This window comes from Chlorella variabilis (assembly GCF_000147415.1).
Source record: "Chlorella variabilis unplaced genomic scaffold CHLNCscaffold_8, whole genome shotgun sequence".
Taxonomy (NCBI): Eukaryota; Viridiplantae; Chlorophyta; class Trebouxiophyceae; order Chlorellales; family Chlorellaceae; genus Chlorella; species Chlorella variabilis.
The window spans coordinates 1,156,267-1,168,586 of NW_005435080.1; the positions used below are offsets into that span (position 1 = coordinate 1,156,267).

General features: G+C 68.2%; 3 protein-coding genes across 3 annotated transcripts in view; 1 reads left to right on the plus strand and 2 right to left on the minus strand.

Annotated features, from left to right (window-relative positions):
* Nucleotides 1–9,045, minus strand: part of CHLNCDRAFT_144992 (hypothetical protein) — a gene marked incomplete at both ends in the record, with an annotated part of 10,242 nt that extends 1,197 nt beyond the window's left edge. Inside the window, 21 exons of the mRNA XM_005848448.1 lie at nucleotides 443–537; nucleotides 722–799; nucleotides 964–1,047; nucleotides 1,175–1,335; nucleotides 2,100–2,224; nucleotides 2,354–3,183; nucleotides 3,332–3,625; nucleotides 4,177–4,273; nucleotides 4,405–4,610; nucleotides 4,719–4,826; nucleotides 4,988–5,129; nucleotides 5,250–5,836; nucleotides 5,934–6,014; nucleotides 6,123–6,262; nucleotides 6,387–6,434; nucleotides 6,575–7,266; nucleotides 7,344–7,425; nucleotides 7,527–7,864; nucleotides 8,223–8,281; nucleotides 8,393–8,473; nucleotides 8,623–9,045. Coding sequence (XP_005848510.1) covers nucleotides 443–537; nucleotides 722–799; nucleotides 964–1,047; nucleotides 1,175–1,335; nucleotides 2,100–2,224; nucleotides 2,354–3,183; nucleotides 3,332–3,625; nucleotides 4,177–4,273; nucleotides 4,405–4,610; nucleotides 4,719–4,826; nucleotides 4,988–5,129; nucleotides 5,250–5,836; nucleotides 5,934–6,014; nucleotides 6,123–6,262; nucleotides 6,387–6,434; nucleotides 6,575–7,266; nucleotides 7,344–7,425; nucleotides 7,527–7,864; nucleotides 8,223–8,281; nucleotides 8,393–8,473; nucleotides 8,623–9,045 — 4,751 coding nt within the window. The remainder of the gene's footprint in view (nucleotides 1–442; nucleotides 538–721; nucleotides 800–963; nucleotides 1,048–1,174; nucleotides 1,336–2,099; nucleotides 2,225–2,353; nucleotides 3,184–3,331; nucleotides 3,626–4,176; nucleotides 4,274–4,404; nucleotides 4,611–4,718; nucleotides 4,827–4,987; nucleotides 5,130–5,249; nucleotides 5,837–5,933; nucleotides 6,015–6,122; nucleotides 6,263–6,386; nucleotides 6,435–6,574; nucleotides 7,267–7,343; nucleotides 7,426–7,526; nucleotides 7,865–8,222; nucleotides 8,282–8,392; nucleotides 8,474–8,622) is intronic.
* Nucleotides 9,046–9,190: 145 nt separating this feature from the next.
* On the minus strand, nucleotides 9,191–9,924 carry CHLNCDRAFT_48750 (hypothetical protein; the record flags this gene model as incomplete). Its single annotated transcript, XM_005848449.1, has 3 exons — nucleotides 9,191–9,307; nucleotides 9,481–9,810; nucleotides 9,889–9,924. The coding sequence occupies 3 exons, from the start codon at nucleotides 9,922–9,924 to the stop codon at nucleotides 9,191–9,193; spliced, it is 483 nt and encodes a 160-aa protein (XP_005848511.1).
* A 1,310-nt stretch (nucleotides 9,925–11,234) lies between these two features.
* CHLNCDRAFT_144994 (hypothetical protein) overlaps nucleotides 11,235–12,320 on the plus strand; it is a gene marked incomplete at both ends in the record, with an annotated part of 2,376 nt that continues 1,290 nt past the window's right edge. Inside the window, 4 exons of the mRNA XM_005848259.1 lie at nucleotides 11,235–11,306; nucleotides 11,399–11,632; nucleotides 11,806–11,898; nucleotides 12,106–12,315. Of these exons, the coding sequence (XP_005848321.1) occupies nucleotides 11,235–11,306; nucleotides 11,399–11,632; nucleotides 11,806–11,898; nucleotides 12,106–12,315 (609 nt within the window). The remainder of the gene's footprint in view (nucleotides 11,307–11,398; nucleotides 11,633–11,805; nucleotides 11,899–12,105; nucleotides 12,316–12,320) is intronic.

A 12,320-nucleotide genomic window follows, 5' to 3' on the forward strand; every position in this document is an offset into this window, starting at 1 on the left:
CTGCCTTGCCTGCAATGGCAATGCAAGCCTCATCTGCACCAGCCGCACCACTGCTGCTGGCACATGCAACATATCACGATCACGCAACGCTTCCTCGCCTGAGTACGAGGACGGCATGGCAGCACATGCGCGGAGGCTCATCACCCCACCCCAGCCTGGCCCCTCCTGCAGGCAGGCAAGCTGCCGCTGTGGCCCATTCTCAATGTGGCAGCCAACGCGCCCTTCGGCCTCACCTCCTTTGCCCTCTCCCTGCTCCTCGTGGTCCGGTGGTGGTCAGGCGGCGCAGGGAGGGCAGGCCATGACTCTGGAGCGCCCAGTGTGCTGGTGAGCTGCCAGGCTCGTCAGAGGTGGCACCCCAGGCCATGCCAGGAAGACTCATGAGCAAAAGCAGCCACAGCGGCGCAGTCAGCCTATCCCGTCCAGCCGCAGCCTGACCACTCACCGGAAGACGAGGAGCAGGGAGAGGGCAAAGGAGGTGAGGCCGAAGGGCGCGTTGGCTGCCACATTGAGAATGGGCCACAGCGGCAGCTTGCCTGCCTGCAGGAGGGGCCAGGCTGGGGTGGGGTGATGAGCCTCCGCGCATGTGCTGCCATGCCGTCCTCGTACTCAGGCGAGGAAGCGTTGCGTGATCGTGATATGTTGCATGTGCCAGCAGCAGTGGTGCGGCTGGTGCAGATGAGGCTTGCATTGCCATTGCAGGCAAGGCAGGCCTGGGGCGCACCTCCACCAGAAGGTTGTAGGCCATCACCCCGCAGCTGACCACCGCCACATACGCGAGCGGCTTGACCAGGCCCCCCACCTGCAGCAGTGGGGCGGCGACATCACTGCGTCAGTGACACCCTCGCCACCAGCGCACTGGAAGCAAAGTGACGGATGCGGAGCCGCCCTCCCCAGGAAGCATGGCAGATGGGAGCGAGGGTTTGGGCAGGCAAAGCGTGCGTGCGGCGGGTGGCGGCGCCTCACGATGCGCGAGTCTGCCAGCCCCGCCACGTGCCGCATGTACCGCCCCGAGCTGCGGTGCATCTTCCACCGCTCATAGTCGAACACCTGCGGCAGGGAAGGGGTGGTGGGGTGGCGTGGCAGGGGACGAGTCACATGGATGCAGCGCAGGCTGAGTAGGACTTGGGGGTGGGAGGACGTGTGCGTGGGTGACGCCAGCAGGCGGCGCGCCCACCTGCCGCATGTCCTTGCGCTGCGCCTCCTTCCAGGCATCGCTGAACAGCGCCGGCTCCGGCGCCTTGGGCTGCGCATCGGCCTGTGATGGTACTGGGAGCGGGGCGGCGCCATTGCTGGCCGACGGCGGCTCCTCTGGGGCAGGCGCCGTGAGGGTGACCGCTGCGGCAGTGGCGGCTGGGCGCAAGGGCAGCCCCCGGCGCCTGGATGCTGTGCGAGCGCTGCATTGGCGCAGCCCAGGCGCTGCCAGGTGGTTGCCAGGGAAGGAGGAGCGGGGCCGGCGCAGTAGAGCTTGCGGGGCCTGCCCTGTGCGGCAAGACAGTTCCACACCCGCGCTGACCATTGCAGAAAGATAGTCTGCAGCCCCTGTAAATGCTTTATCAGGGTGGGAAGTTGATCTGCAGCGAGTTGGAGGTTCGGAAGACATCAAACAGAATGGGGCCCACGTGGAGGCGCGCATGGTGGGTCAAACTTTGGCATGTTGTGTCCGCAAACCTCATCGGCGTGCCCGCGACATGCTTGAAGGCTGCCGCCTGTTATTCAGCGCCGGGGACGGGCTGTAGGATGCCGTTGTAGTAGCTCGCTTTGGGTCGTAGACTGCGCCGGGAGCGCGTTTGCGGCTGCGTACATAGCGCTGTCCACCAAGAGGCCAATCCAATTTTGAAAACCATCGCAAGACTCCCTGCAAGCGACGCAGCCACTGGCCATATAGCATGCACAGACAGCTGAGGTTACCTTTAAGAGGGTTGTGGGCAGCCTGCTTTACAAGGCCCGTTGGCCTACAGATATCCTCAGTCACCACCTTCTCGTCGAAGTGCTGCTCTTGTACCCGCCGCCTCCCCAGCGCCCCCCGCGGCGCCCCCCGCCGCCACCCCAGCGCCCGCCGCCCTGCCGCCTGTACCCGCCGCCACCCCTGCCGCCGCCACCCGCCGGGTGCAGCAGGTTGATGACGCCGCTGTTGGGCACAGCGGCGGTGGCTTCTGCTCCACGCGGGCGCTTGACATCAGGCCCGGGCTGCCCCTCCTCCTGGCCTGCTTCCTGCCAGTCATGCCTGTGCAGCCAGCCGGGTGCGCAGAAACAGCAGGTAAAGTGGCAAGGCGGCGTGCAAAGCAGCCATGCGCGCAACCCCTGCAGCTGCACAAGAACGTGCGCCAGGCGCGACATGCCCCGCGCCACTCACCCTGCCGCCGGCTGTGCCGCCAGGACCCTCCCGGCACCGCGCGCCAGCTGGCGGCTGGCCACCGGCCTGGACATGCGGGGCACCCAGAAATCGCGCTTGCGGGTGCCCAGCAAGGCCTCGGACGGCGGCGTGGCCGCTGCTGCGCCAAATGCGGCGGCCCCTGGCGCCTCCTGGCCGGGGCCCGGCATCAGCAACTGGTGCATCTGCTGCACCCGGGGCGCCACCTGGCCAGCGCCAGGCAGCATCGCATCGGCAGCAGGGCCCACAATGTCGCTCTCATCATCAGTCGACAGGCTGGGCTGCAGTGACACGCCAAACTCGTCCCGCTCCTGCCCCTGGCGCTGCCACAGCGCTCCATGCTGCTGCCGCTGCTGGTGCTGTGCCAAGGAGGCACCGTATGTACCAGGCACCCCAGCACGAGCTGCTGTCCGTGCCAGCGGCGGCAGCTCAGGCAGCTGCTTGTGTGGTCCCGGCGCACTGCCTGGATGGTATCCCTGCTGCTGCGCCTGATCCCACTGCAGCTTCCACCACGCCTGCTGTTGCGCAGCCCCCATCGGCTCTCTGGAGCCACCGCCGGCAGCTCCGACAGCCACCCCGGGGCTCTCATCCCAGTCTGGCAGGGTGGGGTTGATGTCTGGGAACGCCTCCGCCAGGGCCTGCTGCTGCAGCAGCTGCTGCTGCTGGCGGCGCTGCTGCTGGTACTGCTGCTGGTACTGAAGCTCCAGCTGCTCCTGCTGCTGGGCCTGCCATCCAGCATGCTGTGGGCCCAGTGCTGCCTCCGGCACGACTCTCAGGCGGGAATGCATGAGCTGCTGGCCGTGCTGGTACACCTGCACCAGCGGACAGCCAGGCAGGTGTCGGTCAGACATGGTTGTCAGTCTCTCGGGCAAAGCTCACCTCGGCAACGCAGGCACTGGGCGGCACATGTCCATGCACGAGCTCAAAGGAGGCTGAAAAGCACTGCTGGATTGCACTCACATCTTTGTCCATCTGAGTGTATGGCTCCCAGCGCTGCTGCTGCTGCTGCTGCTGCGCTGCTGCAACCCTCTGCCCCTCCAGGTAGCCGCCACGGCCTCCGCCGGCCACAGCGGCAGGGTGCACCTGCTTCTGCACCTGCTCCGGCAGCGCATACGCGTGCTGGTAGTCCAGCCCTTCCTCGCCCTGGCCATAATGCTGTGCCACCTGCTGCTGCTGCTGCTGCTGTTGGTGCATCTGGTGGTGCTGGTGCCCCGGCACCCCACCCCACACCTCGCCCTGGTGTGCACCGCCGTACTGCGCAGCGGCGCCATGCATCCCTGCTGCCCCGTATGGCTGCCGTGGGGGCTGCTGCGGCCAGGCACGAGGCATGGTTGAGCCTTGGCCTGGTGACATGCCGCCATTGAATGGGTCACCACCCGCTTGGCCGGCACCAGCAGGAGGTATGCCACCAGAGGGCTGCACAGCCGGCGGCATCGCCGATGCTTGCTGGTGGTGCGGCTGCATAACTGCACCAGGGCGCATGGTTGGAGGGTGGGAAGGCACTCAGCGCCATGGAGAAGGCACCAGCGGACATTCAGACTTTGGTGCTTCCAGGCAGAAAGGAGCGCAGAGCCAGGCAGGCAGCGCGCCTGAAACGGTTGGCAAGCCTCGCAGTGGGTGACCGTGGGAGGCGGTGGCGGCGAAGAGCTCCAGGCAGTGGTTTGGCACCAGGCCGAGGGCCATGGGCAGCTGCATACAGAGGGCACGCCCCGAAGGGCACACTCAGGCAGGGCACCGCAGTGTGGGACCACAGCATGCACAGCGTGAGCTAGGCTTGCACGTTTGCTGCAATGTCGGTTGGGCACCTGCAGCGGGTTGAGCGAGTCGAGGCGCATCAGTTGGCCCAGGCTGAGGCCCAGCGACAGCAGGAGCGCCGCGGTGTGGGGGTTCACGCTGTAAAACCTGCAGCAGCGTGGCAGCGGAGGCAGTTGGCTGCGCAGGACCAGCTCGCCGCTCATGCAGGCCTGACCCGCAGCACGGTGGCTTGGTGCTCAGCGGCGGCGGGTTGGGTGCAGGCAGTCCCCCTGGCCCACCTGGTGAGCAAGGACTCCTCCTCTGGAGGCGCCTCTGCGACAGAGTAGTGCAGCCCGGGGTCGGCGGCCTGCCACCTGGCCAGCCAGGCCCGCGCCACGCTGCCCACCACCGCCGCGCTGGACTCCCCGCTGGTGGTGGCGTGGCACTGCAGGTGCAGGCCGCAGCGGCGGCCCAGCGCCAGCAACCGGTCCGTGCCGCACAGCACCTGCGGCAGCAAGCAGGGCACACGAACCGATGCATCGGTGTCCTGGTGCTCTCTGGCAGCTGGCTAGCTTGCTTTAAGCAGCGCCAGTCCAGCCACACGCTCCCACACCTGGGCCTGGAAGCCGGCGCCGCCCTCACAGACCAGCACGATCCTGGCAAAGGCGTAGCTGAGGCGGCCCAGCACGGGGGCCAGCGCGGCCAAGAAGGCATCAAACTCCTGCGGCAGCCACCAGCAAAATTGTGTCAAATCACGGCAGCCTGCCGTCAGCACGTGACAAGGAATCAGGCGTGAATGCATGCATGAGGCACCTACGCAGGCAGGCACGGTAGGCAGGCAGGCAGGCACCCTTATGGTATCCACCGTGCGTCCCACCGCACCAGCTTGCTGGCGGTGTTGTCACAGATCACGAGGCCGGCCGAGGGCGACAGCACCAGATCCACCAGCGACAGCCGCCGCTCCACCACGCTGCCGCCCAGCCGCTCCACGCCCAGCACCGCCTCATATAGGACCCGGCGGGACCTGCATGAGTCATGGGTCCCGAGCGGGGCTGCGTGACTGGACCCAAAGCATGGCCCTGGTGGTGGCCCAAGCTCCTTCCCGTTGGCTGCCCACTGGCTGCAGCAAGCCTTGCCCATGCACCTGATGGGCCGGCAGGGGTCGCTGGAGATGATGACGGGCCAGTCGGGGCAGGAGGCCGCCGCCACCTGCTGGGCCGCTACCACGGCCACCGCTGGCGCCGCCGGCCGGCAGGCGTGCTGCACGCAGGCCACCGCCCCGGCTCCTCCCGCTGCTGCACCCTGCGCCGCCTGCCGCTGCCCGCCTGGCTCCCCTCCTGGCACCACCCGCTGCTGTGGCGGCCCCGCTGCTGCACCATGCTGCGCCTGCTGGGCCGGGAGCTCCACCTCAAGGAAGTGCAGAGGGCACGCCACCTCAGCCAGACGCGCCCGCAGCGCCTGCCCCTCCTGCTCCGAGGCATACACCACCACTTGCTGGAAAGCCGCCAGCGGGAAGCCGCCCCTCTGCACCAGCTCAGCAGCCACCAGCAGGCAGGACGCGCCGCCGCAGGCCTGCTGCACCGCTGCGTCCAGCTGCTCGCCGCTGGCGCCGCCGCTCAGCAGGCGGCCATCCCTGTCAAAGTGGCACACCCGCCCCGCTCCGCTGTCTAGCACCGCCTTGTACAGCGTGAAGAAGCTCTTGGGGTGGCCGATGATGCAGACCTTGCAGCCCTGCGGGCAGGCGTGGCAACATGCCAAGCTGGGAGCAGCTGCCAGGCAAGCACATGGAAACAAGTCGGGCGGAGCCAGCCCAGCGGCATGCGCTCACCGGGCCCAGCGTGGCGATGCCTCCCAGCAGCCGCTGCAGCGCTGCGTGCTTGGGGCAGTCCTCCAGCCTGCCGCTTTCCACCTGCGGCAGGACAGCGAACTTTGGTTGGAGCTAGGGGCGGTTGGCTGGGCGCTATGTGCATGCAGAGCTGTGTGAGGGAATGGGAGCGGGCGCTACTGCGGCATCCACCTGCTGGTATGCCGCCCGCAGCTCCCTGGCGGCTGTGACGGCGTTCAGCAGGCCCGGCAGCTCGGCCTGGCTTTGAGACAGGTACAGGTGGGCGCAGCGGATGCCGTGGTGCACAAGCGTGGACGCCGCCTGGTGGATCACTGCACACCCACCGGCGGGCGGGAACCAGGACCGCCAGCCAGCGCCGGTGTCAGGCAGGGAGGTGCGCATCGTTCGGTGCAGCTCTGTCCAAGGACCATGCACCACAGAGCAAGCCGCGCCTACCTGCCATGGCTGCATACACCTTGAGCAGGTCGCGCTTGCCGGGCTGGCCTGCAGCTGGGGCAAGGAGGCCCCTCAAACACAGGGCTGCACGCGCTCGGTGCCAGGCCCACAATGTATTCTGCTCCAGGGGCAGGCGTGCCCGGCCCAGCCAGCTTCCTGGGCGCGCCCTTCTTGTTCCCGCTGCGCACCTGCTGCCTGCTCCAGCGCCCGCTGCAGCACCTCCACAGACAGGAAGTCGGAGCGGGCGACCTCAGGCGGCATGCCGGGCTGCGCCGCCGACCGCACCAGCCGCTGCTCGTCCTCGAGCAGCAGGCGCAGCAGCTGGGCATGGCTCGGCGGCAGCTGCACAGAGTGCACAGAGGTGGAGGGCTGGCGGTGGTGCAGCTCCAGGGCATCTGCCATGTCGCCACTGCTGCTGCTGGAGGCCGTGGTGGCGCCTGCCTCTGCTGGGGCGGCCGGGCCTGCCCCTGCGCCAGCCACCGCCCCGAGGCAGCCGCGCTGCAGCTGAAGAAAATACTGCATCCCGTCTGCTGCTGCCGCGCCTCGCGTGGCACGCTTGGCCACTTGCTGACCGCTGCGGCCGGCAGCAGGCCTGGCGGCAGCGCCCGCCTGCTGTTCGCCTGCCTGCTGCCGTGGTGCAGGCTGTGGTAGCAGCTTGAACTGCACTCCGCCTGTTGATGCTGCTGCTGCCTGCAGTGAGGCTCCTGTGCCCGCCTGGAATGGAGCCACGAGCTGCTGCAGCAGTGCGGCGCGGTATCCGCTGGCTTGCACCGCCAATGCAGTCGCAGGCATGCGTGCTGGCAGAAGCTGCTGCCTCACGCTGCGCATGGCAGCGGTCAGCTCGGGCGGCCGTGCTGCTGGCTGTGTGCTGGATAGAGACCTGCAGATGACAGGGCAGGAGCAGTACGTGGGGGCAGTGCCAGACAGGCAGCCGTCCCACCCAGCAGCAGCACCCACCAGTCAAGGTACAGAGCCAGGTGGGCGGTGTTGGCTGGCTTGCAGCCGCAGTCGGACCGGATGAGCGGCAGCAGCGCCACGCCTGCACAGCAGGCACGCATGCATGACACATGTTCTTGCCTGCTCCCTGATGCACAGGCCCCTTGCCATGCTGAGAACGATCCGCGGCCCAAGCCTGCCCACCTGACGCGGCCTCCCCGCCATCCTCCTCCACCACCACCGCAGGCAGCACCAGGCCGCCATCGTCCAGCACCAGATCCTGGGCCAGCAGGCTGGACAGGCTGGCCGGCTGGCAGCCCTCTGGCGCAAAGCAGAGCTCCACCGCCACCTTTGGCACCGCCACCGGCTGGAACAGGTCGGGAAAGGCGGAGATGGGTGCTCCCGGCACCGGCGCTGCTGTGCACGCTGGGCCTGGCACCAGCAGTACAGGTGCCTCCAGCGTAATGAACTGGTGGGCTGAGCCATCAGCGCCCGCAGCAGCCGTGTCGGCACACGGCGGCTCCGCCGGGCGCAGCAGGAAGCTGGGCAGCGCGGGGGTGACTGGCGCCAGCCATGGCAGTGGCAGCAGGCTGAGCGCTGCCAGCTGCCACGCAGCCCTGCTGCCTATGCCTGCAAAGGTTGATTCCTTGCCACAGGCATCCGGGAATTCTTTGAGGGCGACAAAGCCGTTTTCACCGGCCTCAAGCAGCACCCCCGCTGGCTAAAGAAAGGTTCCCGCCGCCAGGCCTGTTCACCTCCGCCGCCATGCACCCAACCGCTGCGGAGGTGCCATGCCGTCATTCCCCGGGGGCCGCCGGAGCGGGCAATCAAGCCAGCAGTGGTGGGTTCCCGGCGGCGGCTGGCGCTCGATCAAGCAGGCTGCCAACCAAGCTGAGGGACCGCATGGTCTTGACCGCTGGCGGCAACTCTGGCAGGGGCTGCGGCTGGCACCGGAACTTCTGCGCGGCCGGCAGGGTAACAACAATGTGTTGAAGGCAGGGTGTCTTCCTCTACATGGGCCCGTCAGATCAGGCAGAATGCCTCTGGGGTTGCGCCAGCGTGGGCCTCACCTCTCTGTCCAGCAGCGGCAAGGCCAATGCCGGCAGCGGCGTGAGTCCGCAGTCTTGGATGATGGCGCTGGACAGGGCCACCTGCACCGACAGCACACGCCCAAGCAGGAAGGGCCACTTGGCACGGGTCGAGCGGGGGCGGCTGAAGGCCCTGCCCGCTGCTGGCTGTCATCCTCTGGCCTTGCCTGGCATAGCGCTTGCTCAGCATCAGGCCCAGGCAGGATGGGGACGTCGACGGTGGCGGTGGCCAAGCGCAGATGGCCGTTCATGTGCGGAGTGCGGGCAGTGAGCAGCAAGAAGGCGGGAACCGCTCCTGCCGTCGCCGCCGCCTCTTCTTGGTCAAGCAGCTGGGGCTGCAGCTGCTGGTTCAGGGCGTTTGTAGAGCCCTGCCCAAGGCGGCTCAGCTCTTGAAACGCTGTGCAAAGCGCCCACTGCTCCAGGTCCAGTTGAAGGGCTGCCTGGAAGCCCTGAAACACAGGCTGCAGGTCCCAGGGCTGCCTGCCATCCCGCAGGCTGAAGAGAGGCAGCGTCAGGCGCCCCTGGTGCGCCTTGGCCGCCTCCTCCCAGCAGCTGGCCACCGAACGAGGCGCTGGCAGAGCCTGGCACCTCGCTGGGCCAGGTCCCAGGCCCCTAGAAGCAACCACCAGCACCATGGAAGCCTTGGAATGCAACTGGGGGGGTTGCTGCCTCTCCCAGCAGGAGGGAGGGTCAGGAGGAAAGGAGGGCTTGGGTTTGCAATTCAAATTCAACGTGTCCCTTTTGTCCAGTTTACAGACGGCGCTGCTGATCTGTTGGCTGCTACTGCTCCGCTGGCTGGAACAGGGGCCACAGCGCCACGGTGCCGTCGCGCGCCGCCGTCGCCAGCAGCATGCTCCGGGGCGCAAACCGGATGCCCGTGACGGCAGAGGTGTGGTACTGCAGGTGTGACGCGTGGGAAAAAAACAGGCGGGCAGGCGAGGGATCTCACCGCACGCATTGCACTGCGCACCGAGAGCACGCCCATGCGCCGGCCTTCCTGCCCACCCACCACTCTCACTCGCCTGCCACTTACCGCAGCCCCCGTCACCAGCTGCGCACCCAGCACCCACCTTGAGGATGGCCAGCGGCCTGCCGCTGCGGTACTTGTACACCCGCACGCGGCCGTCCCACCCCGCGGTGGCCAGCAGGCGGCGGTCGGGGCGCACCGCCACGTCGCCAATGCCCTTGCGCTGCACCTCGATGGAGTGCCGCACGCTGACCCGCCCTGCGGCATGGTCCAGCCTGAACACCACCACCTGGTCCTCGGCAGACCCCGCAGCACCGCCGGCCCCCGTGCAGTCCACAGCCAGCGCCATGACCGGCTCGCGGCACAGCGTGTGCAGCGCGCGCGGCGGCGCGTGCGGCGCCACGCCCAGCTGCCACACCGCTACGCTGCCGTCCTCGTACCCAGCCGCGAGGCAGATGCTGGGGTGGGGAGCTGCGGCCGCCCGCGCAGGATCTGGTGCCGCTGGTGGCACCTCTGGAGGGCAGTACAGCTGTACCGCCATCACCATGCCCAGCTTCCTGCCGGCTGCCTCCTCCCGGAACTCTGCCACCTGCTTGCCGCAGCTGCAGCACACAACCTCTGCGGTGCGCTCGTCGCCGCCTGGGATGGCCAGCAGGGCGGGCGGGTGCTGCGCGCTGGCCTGGCTGCACGGGTGCAGCGCCCAGATTGCCGCGCCTACGTCGGGGGCGGGGCCTGGGTCATGTGCACCTGGCTGCTTGGCCTGCTGCCCCTGCTGCGATAGCAGCTGGTCCACGTCTGCTGCCGAGGCTGCAGCAGCATCTGCCGCACCAGCAGGGCTGTCATCATCTGCCAGCACCGCAGCCACAAATTCCTCACCCTGCCCAGAATCGTGCTCCTGCTGCTCCTGCTGCTTCTGCTGCTGCGCCTCTTCTCCACCCTCACGGACGCTGCCGGGCGGGTTCTGGCCATCAAGCGGCTCGCCTGCCAGCACCGCAAAGCGACAGAAGCTGTAGCAGTCGCGCATGATGCTGCGCACCGGCTCCCTGCGGCGAGGCGGGGCCACCAGAGTGTTGGTGGAATCGCGTTGCCTGTCAAGAGTATCAGCACCTCGCAGCACATTGCTGTTGCATGGCAGTTGCTCTTCCCAAAATGCAACACCCAAGCGCCGGCCCTCACTCACTCTGACAGCTGCAGCCCGTGGTCGCAGCCCCACAGCAGCGTGGTGCCGTCGCGTCCCTGCGTGCCCAGCAGCTGGCGGCCGCCCGACTTGAAGAGGCGCAGGCTGAGGATGCCGGCGGACAGCGGGTGCAGGCGGCGAATGGCGGCGGGCCGCATGTCCTCCAGGTCCCACACCCGCACCTCTCCCAGCGAGTCCCTGCATGTTGCATGCATGCACATGGTCATAATCAAGGGCGGCAGCAAAAGCAGAGCGCCCTGGCTGGACTGGCTTGAGCAAGGCGCGGCAGGGCGGGCGGGCGGCGCACCCCGACACCAGGAAGCGCTCGCTGCCGTCAAAGTCCAGGGCCTGCACCTCGCCGCGGTGTCCACGCAGGACGTTCTGGGGGTGTGGAACTTTAGCTGGCATTGGCGCTGCGTCGCTATGCCCAGCAGCCAGGTTGCTGCGACATGGGTCGCACGGCAGTGGGCCCAAGAGCGCTGGAATGCAGCTGGTCAAGATGCATAAGCGCCTGATGGACGATCGGCGATGTAGCCGGCAGCGGGAGGCTCTGCAATGGAGTGAAATGCTGGAAACCTGCCAGCGTGGACGGCTTGCGGACCTGTGTTCTTTCAACCAAAAACAGCCACTGGAGCTCAAGTCAGGGGCCACTTGAGCCGAGCGCGCTGGCCCAGGCAGCGATGGCTTCCGACTCTGAGCTGCCGGAGCAGGAGGAGGAGCTGAGCGCTGAGGAGGAGATTGGCAGCGATGAGGTAGGGCTGCGGGATCGCTGGGACGGCGTCCCGAGCTCCCACCGGCACTCCCCCGCCACCGCTGACACTGCCCGCCTCTCTTCTTGCTGCAGGAAGAGGAGCGGGGCAGCAGCGCGGAGGAGGGCAGCGAGGATGAGGACGAGGAGGAGGGCAGCGAGGAGGAGGAGGGCGGCAGCGACGACGACGAGTCGCCCACCGCCCGGCGGCGGCCGCGCAAGAAGCACAAGGCGTTTGTGATTCCGCCGCCGCGCGCCCTGCCGCAGCGCACCACGCGCGGCGGCCGCATGGGCCAGGTGGCGGCGGAGGAGGGCGACGAGGAATTCTGGGTGCGCCGCCCGCCTGCAGCCCTTGGCTGCGCTTCGCCGCCTGCCGCCTCGCCGCCGCTGCTGCTCGCTCCTGCCGGTGGCCCCTCTCTGCCAGTGGCACCCCCTGCCCATCCTGTTCGCTACCGCACATTATCCCCTCCCTCGCGCTTCTTCCTCCTTCCTGCGCGGCGCAGAACCAGGAGTTTTTCGCGGAGGAGGCCAACGACGAGCGGTACGAGACGGAGTCGGAGCCAGAGGACCGCTTTGACGCAGACTTCCTTGAGTCGGTGGGTGGGTGGGTCGGGCTGTGCTGGGCCGCTGCATGCTCTGCTGGGGTCTGCGGGCTGGCTGTTGAGAATGCCAGGCCGTGCCTGCGAGCTGCGGGGGGGGAGCAAGCGGGTGTGACGCTGCGGGTGGCCGGTTCGGTGCCTCCCAAGGTGCCGTGCCCCCTACACGTGCCCCCCCGCCCCCACCCGCCTCCCGCTGCCCCGCAGGAGCAAGAGGGGGACGAGGATGAGGAGGCTGCGGAGGCGGAGGCGGAGGCTGTTGCCAAGGAGCCCAAGCGCAAAGTGCTGAAGCCGCCGGGGTACAAGAAGCCGCCGCTGCCCAAGCCGCGGCCCAGGGCGGGGGAGGGGGCGGGCGGCGGCGCCAAGGCCGCCAAGCCCAGGCAGCAGCGGCCCTCCATCGGGCCCGAGGACTTCTCCGTGGA